The sequence below is a fragment of the Pararge aegeria genome, chromosome 7, assembly GCF_905163445.1.
Source record: "Pararge aegeria chromosome 7, ilParAegt1.1, whole genome shotgun sequence".
NCBI lineage: Eukaryota > Metazoa > Arthropoda > Insecta > Lepidoptera > Nymphalidae > Pararge > Pararge aegeria.
The window spans coordinates 3,959,270-3,979,304 of NC_053186.1; the positions used below are offsets into that span (position 1 = coordinate 3,959,270).

Consider the following 20,035-nt stretch of genomic DNA (forward strand, 5'->3'; position numbering starts at 1 on the left):
TTTTTCATCTTTAATTGTTTATAACTTTTGCAATTTTTTATGTGCTAATACACGCTTTTAGCACATTTTTCTAGACGTCATTCCGGATCCAATGAGCTATCGCACGTAATTTTAAGAGCAGTATCTCTATTTTGTACCATTTTCAACTTGTCGACTAGACTAATAATAAGATCCCGTAAGACATCACACTATGAAAGTACGCAAAGTAAACAAGTCTTGCTGTTTCTACGTCAGTAATCTGTCTAATTTTCCTGACGGCGTAGGCAGCCGAGCTTAGTTTACCTGCTAGTGTATCTATATGGGTACCCCACTGAAGCTTACAATCTAAGGTCATGCCTAGAAAAACTGTGGAATCTTCCATTTTTAGTGATTCTATTAGTGATTTTAGTGATATACTATATATATTTATTACTACCGTAAGTATACCTATTCCTTTAAATTCAATAAAAATTCTATCCCCCGATTATATCCCCTGTCAAAAGATATAATTAACGTGCTGTTATATCCTACCCCATGCTAGCAATAATGCTGAGACAGTGATGCCTCATTGCATATAAAATATAATGGAAAGGGACAGTCAGTCTTCCACCGACATTCAAGTGAAATACTCGTGTTTTCATTGATCAATTCTATATTGTTCAATTTTTCTATTTCCTTTTATTAAAGTTTTCTATAGCAAGTAATAAATCTTTTTTTTTTTTAATTTAAATTGTGTAACCCCCGATAACAGTTACACACGCACGCTACACTTGCTAAATCACTGGAGCATGGAATAGGAGAAGTTTACCTCCGTTTATTAATACATATAATGTTATTTCTATATTGTTTCCACTTTTGTGCCAGTGCTCTGAGAGTTGGTAAAGCTGTGGGAATTTATATCGTTTCCCCGGGGATATAATTGTCTCCTGCCCATGCTAGCCATGCAGTACGAGTTAAAAAAAACCTAAGGATAAGCTTTGTAAGAGATATAAAAAGCCTATCCTAAAGATTTTATAACTCGTACTGGAAATGTTTCTTCACTTTATATCATCTGCATACCCTGTGCATATCCTTTATTCACTCTCTGTCCATTAAAGGTTACAAGTCTCCTCTCACAATGAGTGAGTATTAGGGAATATCATCTGCAGAAAAAAATTGTATAATTTGTCCCGAAAAAGGGACGTTCCCGGGGATTTAATAATAATTCGAATAATCAACAAAAAATCTTCCAATCCCCATTTATTTCTTTAGGCTTGAATTTTATTTAATACTTGCTAAGCAGATGCTATTACCCTGTTAGAAGGAACCTACCTAAGAATGCCCCGTTCAATAACGGTACTTATTTCATCTCCTTTAAAGTTGTTATACAAAATAAATAAAAGCATAGTCGGTTCAGTCGTAATTAAGATTTGCCAGAGGAAAAAAAAAAACAAAACCGTTTGTAGGGGGTATGGTATTATATATATATAGTCCGTGGGTTATAAGAAAGTTATGAATGAATGAATGAATACACTTTTATTGTACACAACAGAAACATAAAGTAATTTTAAAATTACAGACAGACAATTACATTTTGCAACCTATATTAGAACAACGTGGTGGGTCTAAGCTCTATTTGCCTTTCTCTTTTAAATGAAAAGGTCTGGGAGACATAGATAGGTTGAAAATGGTGTCGATTATTTGACTATGTTGGTAACTTTCTTTTTAATTCCAGATATGGGGCGATCTGCAAGAAGGCATCGAACTTGTGTACAGAAGACAGCACATCGTGAAAAATAGATACATGGACTTTTATACGTATCCTTTTCATTTCGGTATGGATGCCGTCGAAGAAACTCGTAATAACAATTTAGCCCTTAATAAAATACAAGGCTATTGTGAAATGGGGGTACTAGGATGCCACAAAAAGTGGCGTTCTATTTAGAGAAATAATTGTAATTTCAAATAACGCATATTTCACTTTTCATTAAAAATTGACAACCCTAACTTATTATAATGATTTGAAACACGTACACGCGTATGTGTGTGTTTATTGTTTTAGTATCATCCAGGACCATAACTTTGTGTCTGTTCCTAGTAATTCCATTAACCCATTTAAACTTAAATGAAAGCAAGGCGGATGTAATGGTTGTCACTGCGTAACTTTGTACAGTTATTTCTTTAAAAGAAGCAGAACTGTGGAAACAAAGATTTCATTATGTGTAATGAATACATTTCAGCAGAAAACAATATTCGAATAGATAATTAATTAGATTAGCTGCTTTCAAATTTCTATATGCAGAAATTAATATTTAAATTATTTTATCACTAAATGAAAACGAATTAATGCTTTGGAGGCTTTAGAGGTACATTATTTACTCTCTCTGAGAAACCGAAACGCTAAAAATTTTGAGTAAACCATTGGCATAGTTTTTACTGAAAGAAATCAGATACAGCCCTAAAGCCATATGCAAAAGTAAAATCAAGTGACTCCTGTCACTTTATGAGGTACGCGTCGCGTAGCATAGATACTATGCACGTTTCGTTCTTTTATTTTCAATGGGGTTGTCATAAGTAAACACTGAGAATGTTTTGAATTAGTTTGTATGGAAAAATAAATATGCTACTTTTGTTTAATATTTTTACAGGGTGATTCCTTATGTAATATACTTATGCGCCCTTCGACAGTATTTCGTTATTTCGTTACACGTTGTATAATTGAATTTTAGCTTAAATGGGCTACCTTGAAACTAAAGTTATACGAGGGTGCAAAGCGCCATATTCTATGATGAAGCCCACAGCAGACATATATCTGGTGAATCTGGTGATAATTAAAACAATATTCCATCTCTCTTACTCGAATTCCCTCTCTCTTGTGTAAGAGAAGGCCTCTGGTAGTGAGACATTGATACGCTATGGATGGTGATGATGATGATGATGGAAAAGTTAGACAGTTGTCTTATGAAATCTTTAACCCAATATCCAGGCACGTATACAACTACTGTACATCCGTACATCAGGCTAACTCGCCGATGTCCAGAGTGAACTCCAATAAGGCCATCTTTACAGGACGGAAACAGGTATGAAATACACGAAATTTTTAACCCAATATCCAGGCACGTATACAACTACTGTACATCCGTACATCAGAGTAGCTCCCCGATGTCCAGGGTGAAAGCCATCTTTGGAATAAAAAAACAGGTATGAAATGACACTCGGTATAAATAGATAGAACTATTTATTAAAACAAATATATAAACATAGGCCCTCATATGGCAACTTTGTAGGTATGCAAAGGCGGCCTTATTGCTAAAAACAATCATTCACTCTAGATTTTCTATTTTGCAGGGCGGCCAAGTCCAAGGTGGAGCACAATTGGTTGGACTGGAACTATACAAAAGGTTACGGGAGTTTCTGAGGATCTATCTTATTAATTTACTCAAGGTAAATACTTCATATCATGTTATCAATATAAATATCAATAAATGTAACTATTGTGCTCAGTTCGAGGCTGCACTGATGATGGAATTTGGCTCAGCTAGCTTGCACCATTTAAAAAAACACAATGTCATTTGTCCGTACAATGGCTATAAGATACTTTTTATTTTATGTATTTCAATTATCATTTTTTAAATATTAGGGGGCGATCATAAAATACGAATGATGTTTAAGGGGGGAGGGCGTCAAGTCAAATCTCATCTAATTTTACGTTGGAGAAAGAGAGAGAGAGAGAGAGAGAAATAACACTCAATGCATTCTTTGATTCTGAAGCTAATTAATGTATCATTATTTTATTGCAGAACGGAGCAGACCTAATGGGCGAAGATGTATTAGCATTTTACACTAAACAGTGGGAGGAGTATCAGTTTTCCTCCCGAGTCCTCAACGGTATCTGTTCGTACCTCAACAGGCATTGGGTGAAACGCGAATGCGAAGAGGGTAGAAAGGTAAAACTCGCTATCATCGCTTAAAGCACTTTAGTGTTCATAATCACAGAATTAGGAACATACAGAAACCGCGTACACGACTAATAATAAAGCATCATAAACCACTCCACTTTAGTAGTGTTTCTCGAACAGGTGGTTTGTTACTCCATTTAGCAGTGAACACTAATTATTTTACCTTAATGATGATAATGATTGAGATTTACTCTTACGCCCGTGTACAAAACAAAAAAGAAGAATCTTATCTTGTCTCATCTTCTTCTCATTATTTGTTATTAAATTCTTTATTGCACACACAAAAACAATACAAAGAGAAACACAATAGATGAAAATAAATAAATAGTAAAAAACTAGTTTAGGTGTGCAAAGGTTGTCTTATCGCTAAAGCGATCTCTCCCAGACAACCTTTGGCGGAAGTAGATGTTATAAGGAACGGGTTGGTGCGGCAATAAAAAATATTACGCGGGTGTTAAATGAGATATGCGCGTGGCGTTTTCACTGTTTTATAATACAATGCACTACATGCCATTATTGCTGAATCAGGGTTCTGTATGTTCTTGATTCTGTTTTTATAATATTCTTTGTTCCTTTTAATATCTCCCACTGTCTACATCACTGGAACAGATTTCTTCTGGGGTACGTGTTTGCTAGTCCTAACTTTTTTCTTATTTGTCTCATTTTTAACGAAGATCCAGATTGAAGCTGTAAATATATAAAAGCAGTATGGAAACTATAAACAAACGTTCGAAACAGCACACTCACACAGATGAACTTACCGACGAGGCCCCAAAGCTATTTATCATCATATCAACCCATTACCGGCCGACTACAGGGTCTCCTCCCACAATGAGAAGTGGTTAAGGCCGTTGTCCACCACGATGGCCCACGGCGGTTTGGCGGACACCACACATCTTTGCGAGCATTATGTAGAACTCTCAAGCATGCAGGTTTTGTCATGATGTTTTCCTTGACATTTTAATTACTGAAAACGCACATAATTTAAAAAAGTTAAAGGTGCTCGGATTCGGATATTATTAGGTGTAAACTTAACCGATAATGAGGGTGGTGTTGATGATGAATATTTTTTTCTTGTTCCCAGGGTATCTACGAGATATATCAGTTAGCATTAGTGACATGGCGTGACAATTTGTTCAAATGTTTGAACAAGCAAGTGACCAACGCCGTTCTGAAACTTATCGAGAGGGAGCGAAATGGGGAGACCATTAACACTCGACTCGTTTCTGGGGTGAGTTACTATAATCTCTATAATTACCAGCGTGCCAATCAAAACTGAAATAATATTTCACAGACTTTACAGGCTATTGACTGTCTCTGAGACTTATCTGTGAAATTGAAACGCTAATAGTTTTTGCGTAACCATTGCCATAGTTTTTACTGAAAGAAATCAGACACAGCCTAACATCACATGCAAAAGTAAAATCAATTGACTCCTGTCACTTTATACGGTACTCGTCGCCTAGCGTAGGAACTATGCACGTGTCGGTCTTTAATCTTCTATAGGGTTGTCATAAATAAACAATTTGAATGTTCTGAATTATGTATGGAAAAATAAATATGCTCCTTTTGAGTTAAAAATTTTGCTACTTTGTGTTACTTAATTATTGAAAATTTCTTAAGGATCTCCAATTTTTTTTAATATACCCTATGTCAGTTACATCGAGTTGATTAAGGTTTCTTTTGGTGAAGAAATTTTTAAAATTGGTCCAAAACTTTCGGAGTCTATCCGGTACAAATAAACAAAAGAATCTTTCCTCTATATTATATTAGAATAGATAATTTATAACCATTCGTTGACCGTAGTTTAGATCACTGCTTAACACTGCTTAACCAAATTAAACTTTTATCTCCAGGTAATCAACTGCTACGTAGCCCTGGGTCTGAACGAGGAGGAACCTTCGGCTCGAGGTCAAAACCTGGCCATTTACAAAGAGACTTTTGAGTCCATCTTCCTAGAAGACACAGAACGCTTCTACACCAGAGAGAGTACCGACTTCTTGAGGAATAACCCTGTTACCGAGTATATGATTAAGGTAAGCGGGAGATAGAGAGTTCAAAGAGATTGAAGCAGTGTGCTTGAGATTGGAGTTTAAGTCAAAATACTAAATTCAAAATTCATTTATTTCAAGTAGGCTAAATTTATAAACACTTTTGAAACATCAAGTCAGTCTGTTTGTAGTGACTCTACCACCGGTTTGGAAGGCAGATTCCACTGAGAAGAGCCGGCAAGAAACTCAGCAGATTGCTCTTTTCCAACATCATTTTATAGTTTAACAATCTTAGGATTTTTTCTGTTTTGTGAGAGATGAGAGCGGAGTGGCCTGCTTCCAAGCAGCCTTGTCGTTAAGGAATTCCCCAATCGAGTAGTAACCACGATTTCTTAAATGTGTTTTAATATATTTTTTGAACTAAGGTAAAGGTAGATCTAATATTACCTTCGGTATCATCCCCACAGTCAGTCAGTAAGTCCTAATATAGTGTGCTTGAGATGGATACATGGTCATTTAACAGGGAAAGTTTTGTGAAATGACTCTATACCAGTATTGTCGACTTCTTGAGGAAATACCGGAGTAAAAGAAGCAGATACAGAATAAAGAAGAGATAGAACTGTAGTGTGTGAAAGAGATGGATGAATACATGGCCATTTACAAGAAAAAGTTTAAATCAGTCCTTCAACGAAATGACTTAAACTTTTGCATGACTGCAAAGGCGATTGAAGTGTACGTCTAGGGTAATGTTCTTGAAAGAGATGGGCATATGGCCAAACATTGGTAGTATTGGTCTGAAGAACAATATTATATTATTCCAGAAGTAATACCTTTTTAATATTTTCCAAAAGTAATACTCATTCTTAATTCCAGGCCGAACAGCGGTTGCAAGAAGAACAGAGGCGCGTACAGGTGTATCTGCACGAAACTACAATGGAGCGGCTGGCGAAGACCTGCGACCGAGTGCTCATCGAGAAACACCTGGAGATTTTCCATTCGGAGTTCCAGGTTTGTAGTCGAAATTTGAATATACTATTCGCGTGTTTCTGGTACGAAGGATGGTTAAAATAATATTTTTAGTAATAGCAGACCTTGTGAAAGAGCTTGTCCGGGGCAGTACTACAGCCACGCTTATTTCTAAGTAGCATTGCTGTGGTCCGGTCTAAAGAGTGCTGTGTGTAATTACAGGCACTTGATACTTAATGCCTCAGGTTGATGGACGCGCGGGGTGACTTTATTTATTTTTAAACTCTTTATTATGTAAACCACAACTTTGACATATCCATTATATAACTTAACCAATATTATAAATGTCAATGTAAGTTTGTTTGTTACGCTTTCACGCAAAAACTACTTAACCGATCCTCATGAAACTTTGTACAAATATTCTTGGAAGTGTTAAAACTAATATAGGACTACTACTTTTTATCCCGACATTAAGCTCGGTTCCTGTGGGAGCACTCATCCCCAGACAAATTGTAACCAATTTAAATAAATATTTTTGTACTATAGAGGTTAATAATATGTGATTATTTTGCCCAAACTGTGGTTAGAGATAGAGGACAGAACTCCTCAGCGGACTGCAGCAAACCCCCTCATTTAAGTCTTTAGCGATACTGAATACTATAATTTTTTTAGATCTACAACTAAATTTAATGCCACATCAAAAAACAAAATCAAACGCAGACGAAGTCGCGGGCAACAGCTAGTATATAATTAAAACAGAAACATATAGAAAGAAGTAGAATACAACAGGCGACCTTATCGCTTTTGAACTAGGAAAAAAAAGAAGAGGAGAACCTTGTTGGACGTGGTCCTTGCATACCCTGCGAAGTGTAGCACTGTTAAAAGATGATCGTTTTATCTTAAGTGGGCCATTTGCTACGTCCGTCAATTATTACAATGAAAAAACCAGTTTGATTACTATTTTTAGTTAAAGTTTCAAAGTTAAATGTAAAATCAATTTGAGGAGTGCTGTGCCCATAAGTGGGCCATTGATATGTTAATATAGATATGGTTTTATTTATATTTATTTAAGTAATGAAATATTTTTTATATGGGTATATTTATATATGCAACACCTAACTATGTATTTTCTGTATTTGTTTTCTTCGCCATTGGTTGCCTGGAAGAAATCGTTGTTTTGTTTCAATTTTCTTTTTTTTATGTACTTTTTGTGGTGTACAATAAAACTATTCATTAATTCGTTCATAATAATTATGATAAATGTTTTATCGTTTTTGTCCAACAGAAACTTTTGGATGGCGACAAGAACGCTGACTTGGGTCGCATGTACAGTTTGGTGGCCCGTATCCCCAACGGCCTGGTGGAACTTCGGCGTCTTCTTGAGCAGCACATCCACGCGCAGGGCTTACACGCTATCGACAAGTGTGGCGACTGTGCACATACGGTGAGAAACAAGCCCCTTCTCCTAACTACTAAACTCGCTATATCCCATACTACTCATCTCTATCCCTCCCCAAAGATCCCTTATATGTTTTCGTGACTGTGTTACTTTGTAGCTGCGCCATATTCTAGATTAGCACATCCACAAATAAACTCTGTCTCATACGCCTCATCTCAGTCTCTCTTACGACTACCTGAAGATCCCTTATCCCCTTTCTGTGTGTGACTGTGTTACTTTATATCTGGGACACATGTTTCGTTTATGGCCTGTATCTCGAATTGGCTGTACGAACCGTTCAAAGTAGCACATTCACGGTAAAACGCTATCGACATTGTCATCACAGTGCACATACAGTTAGAACTAACCCCCTTCTCCCCTATAGGACTGAACTCCGACTGGCCAATATTCAATCAACGTGCGATAAATACCAAAAATCCTTTCCTAAGTTTGCCCTTTACAATACACACAGTCCTACAATGTTCCTCAAAATGTTTTTCTCTACCGTTATAGCAAGTGAGAAGATTCTTTGAAACGCACTTAACTCCTAAAAGTTCGAGGTGGTTGAAAGAGAATCTTAACCACTAAACTATCACTGATTCTTGTGATATATTGTTACAGGATCCAAAAGTGTACGTATCGACGATCCTGGAAGTGCACAAAAAATACAACGCGCTCGTTTTGGTCGCATTCGTGAACGAGTCCGGCTTCGTTACCGCTCTAGATAAAGCCTGCGGGAGGTTTATTAACAGTGAGTAACAGTTTGTATGACAACTTACGCTTTACCTTCTATATCGATTAAAACTTTTAAAAAAAGTGATACTCGTGAGACCCCCTCTGTTCCCTCAATGTCTGCGGTAGGCCGGCTCGGTGTTGCGGGCCTGAACTCTCAATGACAATACGAACAACTATAATTCTTCTGCGGAACTTCTCATTTCGTATTTGATCACGCGGATAAACTCCTAGTATAATATGAGACCTATAAATCTCCAAGAGTGCTTTCATTTGTCAGGTAACGCAGTGACAAAGGCTGCTAACTCGTCATCGAAGAGTCCAGAACTTTTGGCTAAGTATTGCGATCTCCTTTTGAAGAAATCCAGCAAGAATCCTGAGGAAGCTGAGTTGGAGGATACACTGAACCAAGTTGTGAGTTTACTTTCTTTTAGTTGTTTAACAAAGCATGCAAGTTGGTCGAGCAAAGTAATAGCACAGAAAAGAAATTTGTTACCAAGTTACGCTTATGATATCTTCGATACAAAAGTAGGTATAATTCAAATCGTAAGATTCTGACAGTAGGTTGAGGAAAAAAAACTTTAACACTGATACTACAACTGGTACTATTTACTTTTTTATCATAAATTATTCATCAACTTTATTTTAATAATTTTACTATTGTTCGCCACGAGGCCCTACAAAAAAAGGTCTTTCGGACATTTTTGCTCCGGAGCTTAGCTTATGGTTCAGCCCGGCCGGCAAGCAGACACTAGGTCCGTAGCTGGACAGCAATACCAGAATGACTGACTGGTAATCTACTAAAAATAAAAAAAGTGCCTTATAAAAAGACATTGACAAGATCAGCCTTCCGAACCAGTGTCACTCAAAAGTGCTTATATATTCGCCTTCCAGAAATAAATAAATTTAGAATTTTATTAATACGCAAATCAACAATTATCAGTATGTAAGAAATATATATGCTATAGTCGTAAAAATGTAATAGGCCCGTTTGGACATTTGTGCAAGACCATAGAATGTAACTTGGAACGAAACTGAAAGAAACAATAAAATAAAAATCAATTACATACAGTGTTTTAAAAAAAATACGTAAATTTTTTTGGGACGTTAAATAATATGAAAGAATATATCGCGAGTATTCTTTTTGCGCTTACTTTATAGTAGCATGCAATTTATAATTCTTGCGAAACGTTCCGAAAACAGTTACGTTCTCAGTCTTTTTTTTTATACTAGAGCTGTAACCATTTTTTTTACTGAATATCGAAATTAAATATTGTGTAGTTATCTTTACTGCAAAGAATGAGCTTGGTTATCAAAATGGGTTCTAAATAATGAGTCTGAGTTGATGTGTCTGACCAAGCGGCACATGACTGAAGCGTCCCCGCGCGCACTGCGCAGTTTTTCGTTCCTCATGTAAAGTTGACTGTGCGCTCGTTTAAGTTTGATATATATTGTTTACTATTACGTTAACTATGGCTCTTCTATTTAGGACATTAATTTAAACATAGTGATTTGACTCGATTTTTGTGTTTGTTGTTATATAGTACTAACTCTGTTTCAACATGTTGAAAAGTGGACGTATAATCAACAGCCAGTCACGCGTATTGGTTGTGAAGTTAAAGGAATACTTTGAACGAACGAACACTTTACAATACATAATATTATCAATCAAGTACTGATACAAACTTGAATTGATTTATCGTGAGTATCGAGTCCCGAGTCTTATGGTTCCATAACTAGTTACGTCGCGATGACAAATGTCAAAACGGGCCTATTACATTTTTACGACTATAGTATTTTAGGGATCTAACAGAACGCCATTTTGCTAATCTAATCTTGAAGTTTTTTACTAGCATAATATCTTTTTCCTTCAGATGGTGGTATTCAAATACATTGAAGACAAAGACGTGTTCCAGAAGTTCTACAGCAAGATGCTTGCCAAGCGGCTCGTACAACACATGTCGGCTAGCGATGATGCCGAGGTATGTGCTAAAGTTCAACAAGATTTTTTTATACCCACGTTCAACCGCGTACAGTTTACAATTTTCCCTTTGTTATTATCAATCCATTACCGGCTCACTACAGGGCACGGCAGGAGTGAAAAAGAAGTGTTTTGGCGTAGTCCAACACGCTGGTCAAATGCGGATTGGTACACTTCACATACCTTGAGAACGTTATTTACTCATATTACTTCTTACATTGATCTTCATTTTCTTCAAATAACCTTCATTGGTAACATTTTTACATTTAAAAAGAATTTCAACCTCCTTGTGGTAGGTAGATTTTAGAGGATCCCTCTTTTAGAAGATACATAAACCCTAAAAGGAACCTACCTTGCTGTATGTCAAAGAAATGAAAATCTGAAATAAAAAAGTATCCTATGTTACTCTGTTTTGTCCTCTACCTGCCTGTAAAAGTCGCGTCATAATCGGTCCAGCCGTCTCGATACTATAGTTATTTACTATAACTTGTCCTCTATATACTGTAGTGGCAATGGTGTCGCCGACACGATGACGACGGACACTAATAAAAAAAAAAAAGTACACTCGACTATCTTTTAAGCCATTCTATCTTTATGTATATATTTATCTTGTGTTCGTGTGTATGTGACTGAACTCCTCCTAAACGGCTGGATCGATTTGAATTTGGAATGCGTTTGGGTGGCACTCTGGATGGTTTAGATTCACAAATCAGCCTGACAGATGGCGCTGGGGTCCGCTAGTAACGTATTAAATTTTCTTTTTCAGGCCTCTATGATCTCAAAGCTAAAGCAAGCGTGTGGTTTCGAATACACAAGCAAACTACAAAGAATGTTCCAGGTTAGTCAGTTTATTGCCTTTGGGAATGATTTTATCACATATTAAAATTATATTAGAAATGGAGACAGTTATATTATAATAATAATAATAATAATAATAATCTTTATTGAAAGGTATAAACCCAGTTATAAGAATATAAAAATTATGGTTTGACTGTATAATTTATGGATGGAAGTTAAAGGAAATTTTGTTGAATCATTTTAAAATAAAGTGAAATGTATTAATTTTTGATTTAATTTCAGTTGTGCTCTACTATAGAAATCAATTACGCTCTCTTTTAAAAATAACTTCAATAATGTTTTTTTTTAACTGTAGAACGTTATCATTTCTTGTGTAGGCAGAAATTGTCTAGTAACATTAATCCTTTTTATGACTAAACTGAAATGAAATGAAATGAAATTTATTCGCTGAATATGAGCTTACATAGGGTCTTATTATAATATAACATTCCTCCATATTCTACTATTAAGCATGCAAAATGTAAAATGCACAACAAGAACAATCATTACACATGTCTGCATAATCTTGTTGAGCAAGCATTGAAAAGTTATTTATTAAATTATACAGGTAATATCAATGTTATCATAATAATGTCAAAATAATATCATTTTTAATTCGAAGTCAGATACTCGGATATTGCATAGAAACATTTTGTACACAGCCAATGCGCCAGATTTTTCTTAAAAAAACGCGTAGGTTGATTTTTTAGACCTGCATCTAATTTATTGTATATTTTAACGCACATAGCAAAGGGGGATTTTGCGGTTTGTTTTAATTTATATTTATTGTTGCACAGCCGAATTTTATTTCGCGTTTTAAAATGGCTTACGTTCGAGAAAGTTTTAAAATACGCCAGGTGGCGATGAACGAAGACTGATATTTCGTAGATATACAGGCACGGCAGAGTAAGGAGATTGTGTTTTTGAAATATTGGTCTACAGGAATCCGTTGGGTCTATAAGAAATATGCTTCTTATACACTTTTTTTGTGTCACAAACAATTTGTTTATGAAACCTAAAACAAACTTTTTTTTTCGAGAATATGAATTATCAAGTTAAATCAAATTAAAGTCAAATTTAATATATTTGATCACTGCTTTTCTTTGATAGTGAGACAATAAAAAAAGTTGCTGTTATATTTTGTGCTCTTCATTACCATTACAAACAGGGCACTGGTCGCTCGGAATGTGTGGTCGTAGTCCGCAACGCTGGACAAGTGCGGATTCAATATTTGGTCTATGATTAAATATTAACACTATTTCACACCTACCAAACACCAGGACATTGGAGTATCAAAGGACCTGAACGAAAACTTCCGAAAACACATGGCGAACAGTTCTGAACAGCCGCTACACATCGACTTCAGCATCCAGGTCCTGTCATCGGGTTCCTGGCCCTTCCAGCAGTCTTCCAGCTTCCAGCTGCCCACTGAGGTAATAAACGAACAACAGGGCAGGTGGACAATTCACATCAGTTTAAAAGCCTTGTATGCAGAGCTTGCCTTTATTACCATGCTCTTAATACTCACTAGAAGGTTGTCTGGGAGAAAATTCCTTAGCATTCAACGGCAAGTTCGCCGTTTTTATTTCATTATCGCACAATCGTATGGTTCTGGAATAAAGATAAAAAGATATTACTAAAGAATATTTCATTTTACCGAATTGTATCTTATAGGACTCAGCTCAAGACCATTACACTGCTTATGCATATACATATTGGTGTTTCGGTGAAGGTAAATATCCCGACCATGAGATGATGTTATCCTTCCGTTAAAACGAGTTTTCCCAAAGACCGAACTAAAGCTTTAAATAAATTTGGAGTACCTAAGCCGTATATTAAAACACAAAACAAATTTTTTTTATTTTATTATTATTTCATTTATTTTTTTAAATTTCTACGACATAAATTCAGATTCCAGTTTAATTTGATAGAACAAATACGGAACTAATAATCTTACCTAACTACTAACTATGTTTTCCTCCGATATGGGGTCCCGCTAGGTTTAGTTACACCTGGTGCTCGAGTTTATTTTTATTTTTTTATTCAAGCTTATAGGCGCATCGTGGACGCTACGGAAATTAATTTTTTCGTGGAGATTTTCTTAGAAAGATTTTTTTAAATTTTCAGTTGGAGCGATCAGTGCACAGGTTCACAACGTTCTACTCGTCTCAACACTCGGGCAGGAAGCTCAATTGGCTCTATAACATGAGCAAGGGGGAGCTTGTCACTAATTGCTTTAAGAACAGGTAGGTACTTTCGATTTTTTTTTTAAATGTCCCTGCACAAAATTAGATTGTTTATATTCATAAATCTACCTATTAAGTTTCATGAGATATAGCCCGCTGACTGACAGTCAGACGGACAGTTGTGGCTTAGTAATAGTGGCTGAGTCCCGCTTCCACCCATGTAACTGTCACCGAACGAATCATGTGCATGTAATCTTATTAGTTTATTTTATATAAGTTTAAGTTTAGCTCAGTTTTTAACTATATTAAAATATTAAAATGTGGTCAGTATATGGCTGCGCATTTCCGTGGTTTCACCTGGTACAAGGTGCCAACTGAAAATCAGCGCTGTATGCTCCCACTGGCGCAAGTAGCATAATGCTGATCTGGCACCTTTTTTCTATGTTGTGCCACACATAACATATGCGGTGTTGTTAATATTGTAATCTGTGGCGCAATGTAAAAAATATTTTTTTTTTGTTTTTTCTTCTTTTTTTCGTTGTTATTTACACCGGCAACACGACCTTAAGATCGGAACACAATTGCATTGAAGCAATACAGCTTGGCGACAGAAATTAACATGATGGAACTCCCCCGAACGAGTCATAAAAAACTACTGAAACTGTTAGTACAGTTAGTATTATTAGACCTTTTTATGAGAGCGCTCGTCCGGGAAAGTAGAATGTAGGTATACATTGCTTATTTCTGTCGCTATCATTTTTGGAATGCTGTGTTTCTGTCTGAAGGGCGTGATTGCCGGTATAATTATAGGCTCATGAGGCTTAGCACCTACGCCTCGGGTTGGTCGGCACATGGAAGCATGTTGCAGGATGAGTTCTATAATAAAAATACTAGGTTACATAAAATTCATAATTCGTTTAAAGGAAATTGCATACAATTCTACAATAAACTGCCCATTGATATCTTGGAGATGTCTTTAAAAAAGTTCAAAGTTTGTATTAAACGTAAGTTTATAGAAAAATCTATTATAGTATAAAGGACTACGTAATCGATAAAAGAGCTTGGGAATGAATTATTGCTCTAACCAGGATGCTCTTCTAATAATTTTAAATGACATTGTGAGATGGTGATAACAAAAAAAACACCCGGCTAAGTTTGTTGTGGGCTTCTTTTTAGACCAGGACGCGTTTGGTACCCTCGTAGCTTTAGTTTTAATGTTGTTATCGCCATCATCTCACTACCGTGTAATTCTTATGTACACATAAAAAGTGCCAACTATGGGCCTACTTAAATAAAGATATTTTTGACCTTGACTTTGACTTTAAATATTAAAAAAAAACATGATACAACAAAGTGTTAAAGTCAGTCGTCTCCGACAGATACACACTGCAAGCGAGTACATTTCAAATGGCGGTGCTCCTGCAGTACAACGACAACACATCGTGGACAGTGCGTCAGTTAGAACAACACACGGGCATCAAGGGCGACTTCCTTATACAGGTACGCTATATAGGTATTTATTTACATAGCATAGTACTTGCGTTATGAACTGTCGTCTTCGGGCCATAAATGTCAATAACAATTGGAATGTGCAATGCTTTGTGCATTATCGATAAAATACTCAGTCGTAAGGGAAAAAGGTCGTTTAAAAGTGAAATAAATCTAGCTTTGTTCTGCGAAATACAAAAATGAAGTCCTACGGGTACCGTTCATTTTCCTGGATAAAAAGAAGTCTATGTGATATTGCATACTTTAATCTATATATCTGTGCTAATTTTCATCTAGATCCTTCAAAATTGTTTGCATTTGTAATATTAATACAGCGGTTGCCCGCGGCTTTATCCACAATTTTTTGGTTTTTCATAAGTCCCGCGGGAATCGTTCATATATATCGATAAAAGGTAGTTTATGTGTTAATCCAGGGTATAATCTGTGTTTAGTAAAATTGGTTCAGTAGTTTTTGCGTGAAAGAATAACAAACACCCATCTATACATCCATCCATCTATAGAAACTTTCGCATATATAACATTGATTGATTGATTGATTGATCGTTCCTCGATTGATTGTTGATATAATTGCGTACGTACGCATGTACACATATTTGATTTCTGTAAACCCTACAAAGTTTATGTGATAAAATAAATTCTGATGCTAAAAACTTCTTTGCAGGTGTTACAAATCCTATTGAAGGCGAAACTATTGGTGTGCCCGGACGACGAATCCGAACTAACGGAATCGTCCATCGTGGATCTATATTTAGGATACAAAAAGTAAGCACATATAAGCGTATATGTTTTAGAAGACATGATTATTTCTGCTGCCAACCAGCACTGTTGTGTTCCGGTCAGGGTGCCAACTGTGAGATTTTCTAACTACGTTGATTTATTCGGTCGCGTGGAAGTAACCTACGATTTATATGTAATCAAAGAAGCGCCATCTAGTGACAATCTCACACTTGTACTCTGAAGGGTTTGGTTGCCAGTGTATTTACAGACGCATGAGGCTTAACCTTCACCTCAGATTAATGGAAACAAGGCAGTTTTTTTTATAGGGCGTTCTTTGCACGCACTGTGAAGTTTTGCTCTGTTTAAAGACTATTCTTTTCCACTTACTATCAGGTTGGCCATATTTTTGGTCCGCATTTTATTACTATAAAAAAAATAGTTTTTTACTTGTTTGCATGCTTAAATTAACTACAACAAATTAGCTGGAGAAAAAATAATCCAATAAATACTACAAATTTTACAACACAATAAACATTACTTTTTTTTTAATTCTACATATCAACCGAATGAGATATCGTCTTTACTATATTGGGTCAAAATAAAAATAAAACAATTAATACATATTTGTTTTTCAGCAAAAAGCTCCGCGTGAACATAAACATCCCGCTGAAAACTGAGCTGAAGGTGGAACAGGAAGCGACACACAAACACATAGAAGAAGACCGCAAGATGCTTATTCAGGTGAGCGTACACCTTTATCTCATAGTACATAGCGATATACCGCGTTGTGACGGCCGATCAGTGTGCTGAGTGGGAGATTTTCCGTATTCGATCGCGTAAAATTCCCTAGATGGTGTTCTTACAATTCATAGTTAACTCTTACGCGATCGAATTGATGAAAAATCTCGCACTCAGCACACATAACTCTTCGTACAAGATTTTCTCGCCCGCAATCGACTAGTCGATTTTGAGTATTTAACTCTGTATCGTCAAAGTAAAGTAGACCTAATGTCAGCTGATTTAGAGTCGCAAATCCTTTACCTCTGATTTATGCCAAAAACAAACGTTCTGCCAAAAGCCTGATCTACATCTAATTGTAGGCAAATTTGAGTTTCATCTCTCAAATTTATCCCGAACGTTGGCCTCCACAATGCCTTTACACATCATTCGTACTACATTTCATAAGGACACAATACTAGCACTCCGGCTTCGGAGTGCTGAGCGGCGGATCGGACGAGCCTAATGCATAAATGAAAAATTACACTTTTCCAATGTACCTATTATATAATGCCATGGTTTAGTATGTCTCAAAACTTAACTAAGCCAGGTTTGACCAGATTTGGTTCAGAAATAAAATTATGAGCTCCGATTTTCCCTCGATATTACGTACTCTAAAATTATTGTTTATTTATTTAGCATGTAAGAGTAGATACGTTACACAGCACAGCTAGGATAGGCAGGGGTGATTATATCCCCTTACAAGGGATAAAATTTACTTATCCACCTGCCCTATCACGGAAATGGGAATAAGAGAAGTTTATTATTTGGACATTATTTCTGTTTGTACGCCAATGCTCGTTTTGTGTCCGCATCCCGGGGAGAAAATTTCTTCTGCCCATGCTTTAAGTATAGGCGAATTGCAACTATGGTTACTTACTTGTAAAGTAATAAAAAAACAACTTTTGTTTTTATTTCTATACACTTGGAACAACCCCTGTGAACGCCTCCGCGTACTCGGGTTGGTTGTCTAATAGACAATAAGGGCTTACCTTTAACGAAGATGTTTAATCCCCAGGCTGCCATAGTAAGGATAATGAAGACACGGAAGACGTTGAAACACCAGCACCTCGTGGTGGAAGTGCTGAACCAGCTGTCGTCGCGGTTTAAGCCACGCGTTCCTGTCATCAAGGTAACATCTTTTTTTTTCTTCCTTGCAAACTTCCTTACAAAACGGCGGCCGATGTCGTGCTATCTCTTTCGCACAATATACCCAGTAGCTTCTATTGTAGCTGTGTAGTGTAGCTGTTGATTTGTGACGATTTTTGTTATTTTCCTGGTTTATATTGTGCTTTTTTCTATCCTGTTTGTAGCAAAATTATCCTTTACGAATTAAGACTTCAGTCATTAATAAATATTTGAATTTTGCTCATAACACATGATAATATATTACAGGTTTTAGGTACATTTAATAAATTTTCATCGTAAAGTAATTTTAACCTTAAAAATATCTAGGTATCAAAAAAATGGCACACAAAAATGTTTGTTATAACTGAAATGTCATAAAATGAGAAATGTCAGAATTCCATGAAATTAAAAATAGTACTTTAGGTTAATTATGTTTATAACTTTAAGGGTAATTTTTAATAATAAATTGACTTCATTAATCTAATGAAATCTTAGTTATTAGTGATACTTTTTATAGACGGGTGTCCTAGAAACCCTGTGTCCAAATTACTTTGTTTGAGAAGATTTATAAAGGTTTATTTGTAACCTGCTTTGTATGTTCCAGAAATGCATCGATATTCTGATAGAGAAGGAGTATCTGGAGCGCACCGAGGGAGAGAAGGACACATATAGCTACCTAGCGTGATCTCTCACACTACACGAATCAAATAAACTGTAACAATATTAACTATTGCAACTTGTTTTATTTATTATTACAATACAAAATCCAAGTCCTGTATTTGTCAACAAAACGTTAATTTTTATTTGACATGAATAATATTCAATTCAAAATTTCTTTATTCATGTAGGCCTATCACAGGCACTTATAAAGCGTTCATACATATATGTTTACATAATTGTAAGGGGATGGTGATAACTTCGTTTGCCAACTTAAACCTAAAGCAACGAGGGTACCAAACACGCCCTGGTCTAAGAAGAGCCCACGAAAAAACTTAGCGGGGTAATTTTTTTTTATCACCATCTCACAGTAAATTAATATTAAGCTATGAAGTTAGAGCAGATCACACCTAAGCTATTTTAATATATATAAATAATTACTTGTTATTAACATATCTGGCGGGAGACTTTGGCCGTGGCTAGTTACCACCCTACCGACAAAGACGTGCCGCTAAGCGATTTAGTGTTCCGGTGCGATGTCGCGTAGAAACCCATATCAGGCTAGCCCGCTACCATCCTAGACTGCATCATCACTTACCGCCAGGTGGAATTGCAGTCAAGGGGCAACTTGTAGTGGAATAAAAAATAAACACCTGGACACTGAAAATCGTTCGTGTTCATCACACAAACTTTTCCACTTGTGGGAATCGTACCCACGGCCTTGGATTCAGAAAGCAGGGTCGCTGCCCTCTGCTCGAAATCTGCCGTCTAAATATACGATGAACATATTTTAAATCCAGGCAATCAGTAACTAATGATCAAGTGGTTAGAAATTAAGCATGTTCAACCACGGATCACGAGGCTCTTGCAAGTTCCATTCCTGAACGTTTGTGAAGCTTTTTTGGAAGAACATTCTTAGTACTAACTCGGGAGTGGAGTAAGGACATACATTTAAGTCCAGGCTATCGGTAACTGACTGAGTTGACGTCAGGTTGGTGGTTGTATGGGTATATTTTACATCAGATTTTAGCAGTATTTTAATAGCCCCAAAAAATTACAATCAATCTTAACCACTCCTTTCAATGAAGACGGAAAAATGTTGAATTTTTGTAATCGGGAACGCCTACGGATATTTTCATAGCAATATTACATATAAGCGGTGATAGCGCATTGGGTAGGAGCTCGACTTCACTTTCGGG

The 20,035-nt window shown here is 36.3% G+C and overlaps 1 protein-coding gene across 2 annotated transcripts in view; it reads left to right on the top strand.

The window, feature by feature from the left end:
* LOC120625094 (cullin-1) overlaps window positions 1–18,911 on the top strand; it is a 35,931-nt gene extending 17,020 nt beyond the window's left edge. For both annotated transcript variants that reach the window (XM_039892019.1, XM_039892020.1), the window contains exons 3-21: window positions 1,694–1,776; window positions 2,945–3,038; window positions 3,307–3,402; window positions 3,759–3,905; window positions 5,002–5,148; window positions 5,774–5,953; window positions 6,782–6,916; window positions 8,160–8,318; window positions 8,934–9,063; window positions 9,325–9,458; window positions 10,919–11,026; window positions 11,792–11,863; window positions 13,143–13,295; window positions 13,990–14,108; window positions 15,428–15,548; window positions 16,219–16,319; window positions 16,910–17,015; window positions 18,070–18,183; window positions 18,784–18,911. In XM_039892019.1, coding sequence (XP_039747953.1) covers window positions 1,694–1,776; window positions 2,945–3,038; window positions 3,307–3,402; window positions 3,759–3,905; window positions 5,002–5,148; window positions 5,774–5,953; window positions 6,782–6,916; window positions 8,160–8,318; window positions 8,934–9,063; window positions 9,325–9,458; window positions 10,919–11,026; window positions 11,792–11,863; window positions 13,143–13,295; window positions 13,990–14,108; window positions 15,428–15,548; window positions 16,219–16,319; window positions 16,910–17,015; window positions 18,070–18,183; window positions 18,784–18,864 — 2,280 coding nt within the window. In that variant the 3' untranslated portion in view covers window positions 18,865–18,911. The remainder of the gene's footprint in view (window positions 1–1,693; window positions 1,777–2,944; window positions 3,039–3,306; window positions 3,403–3,758; window positions 3,906–5,001; window positions 5,149–5,773; window positions 5,954–6,781; window positions 6,917–8,159; window positions 8,319–8,933; window positions 9,064–9,324; window positions 9,459–10,918; window positions 11,027–11,791; window positions 11,864–13,142; window positions 13,296–13,989; window positions 14,109–15,427; window positions 15,549–16,218; window positions 16,320–16,909; window positions 17,016–18,069; window positions 18,184–18,783) is intronic.
* The last annotated feature ends 1,124 nt before the right edge of the window (window positions 18,912–20,035 follow it).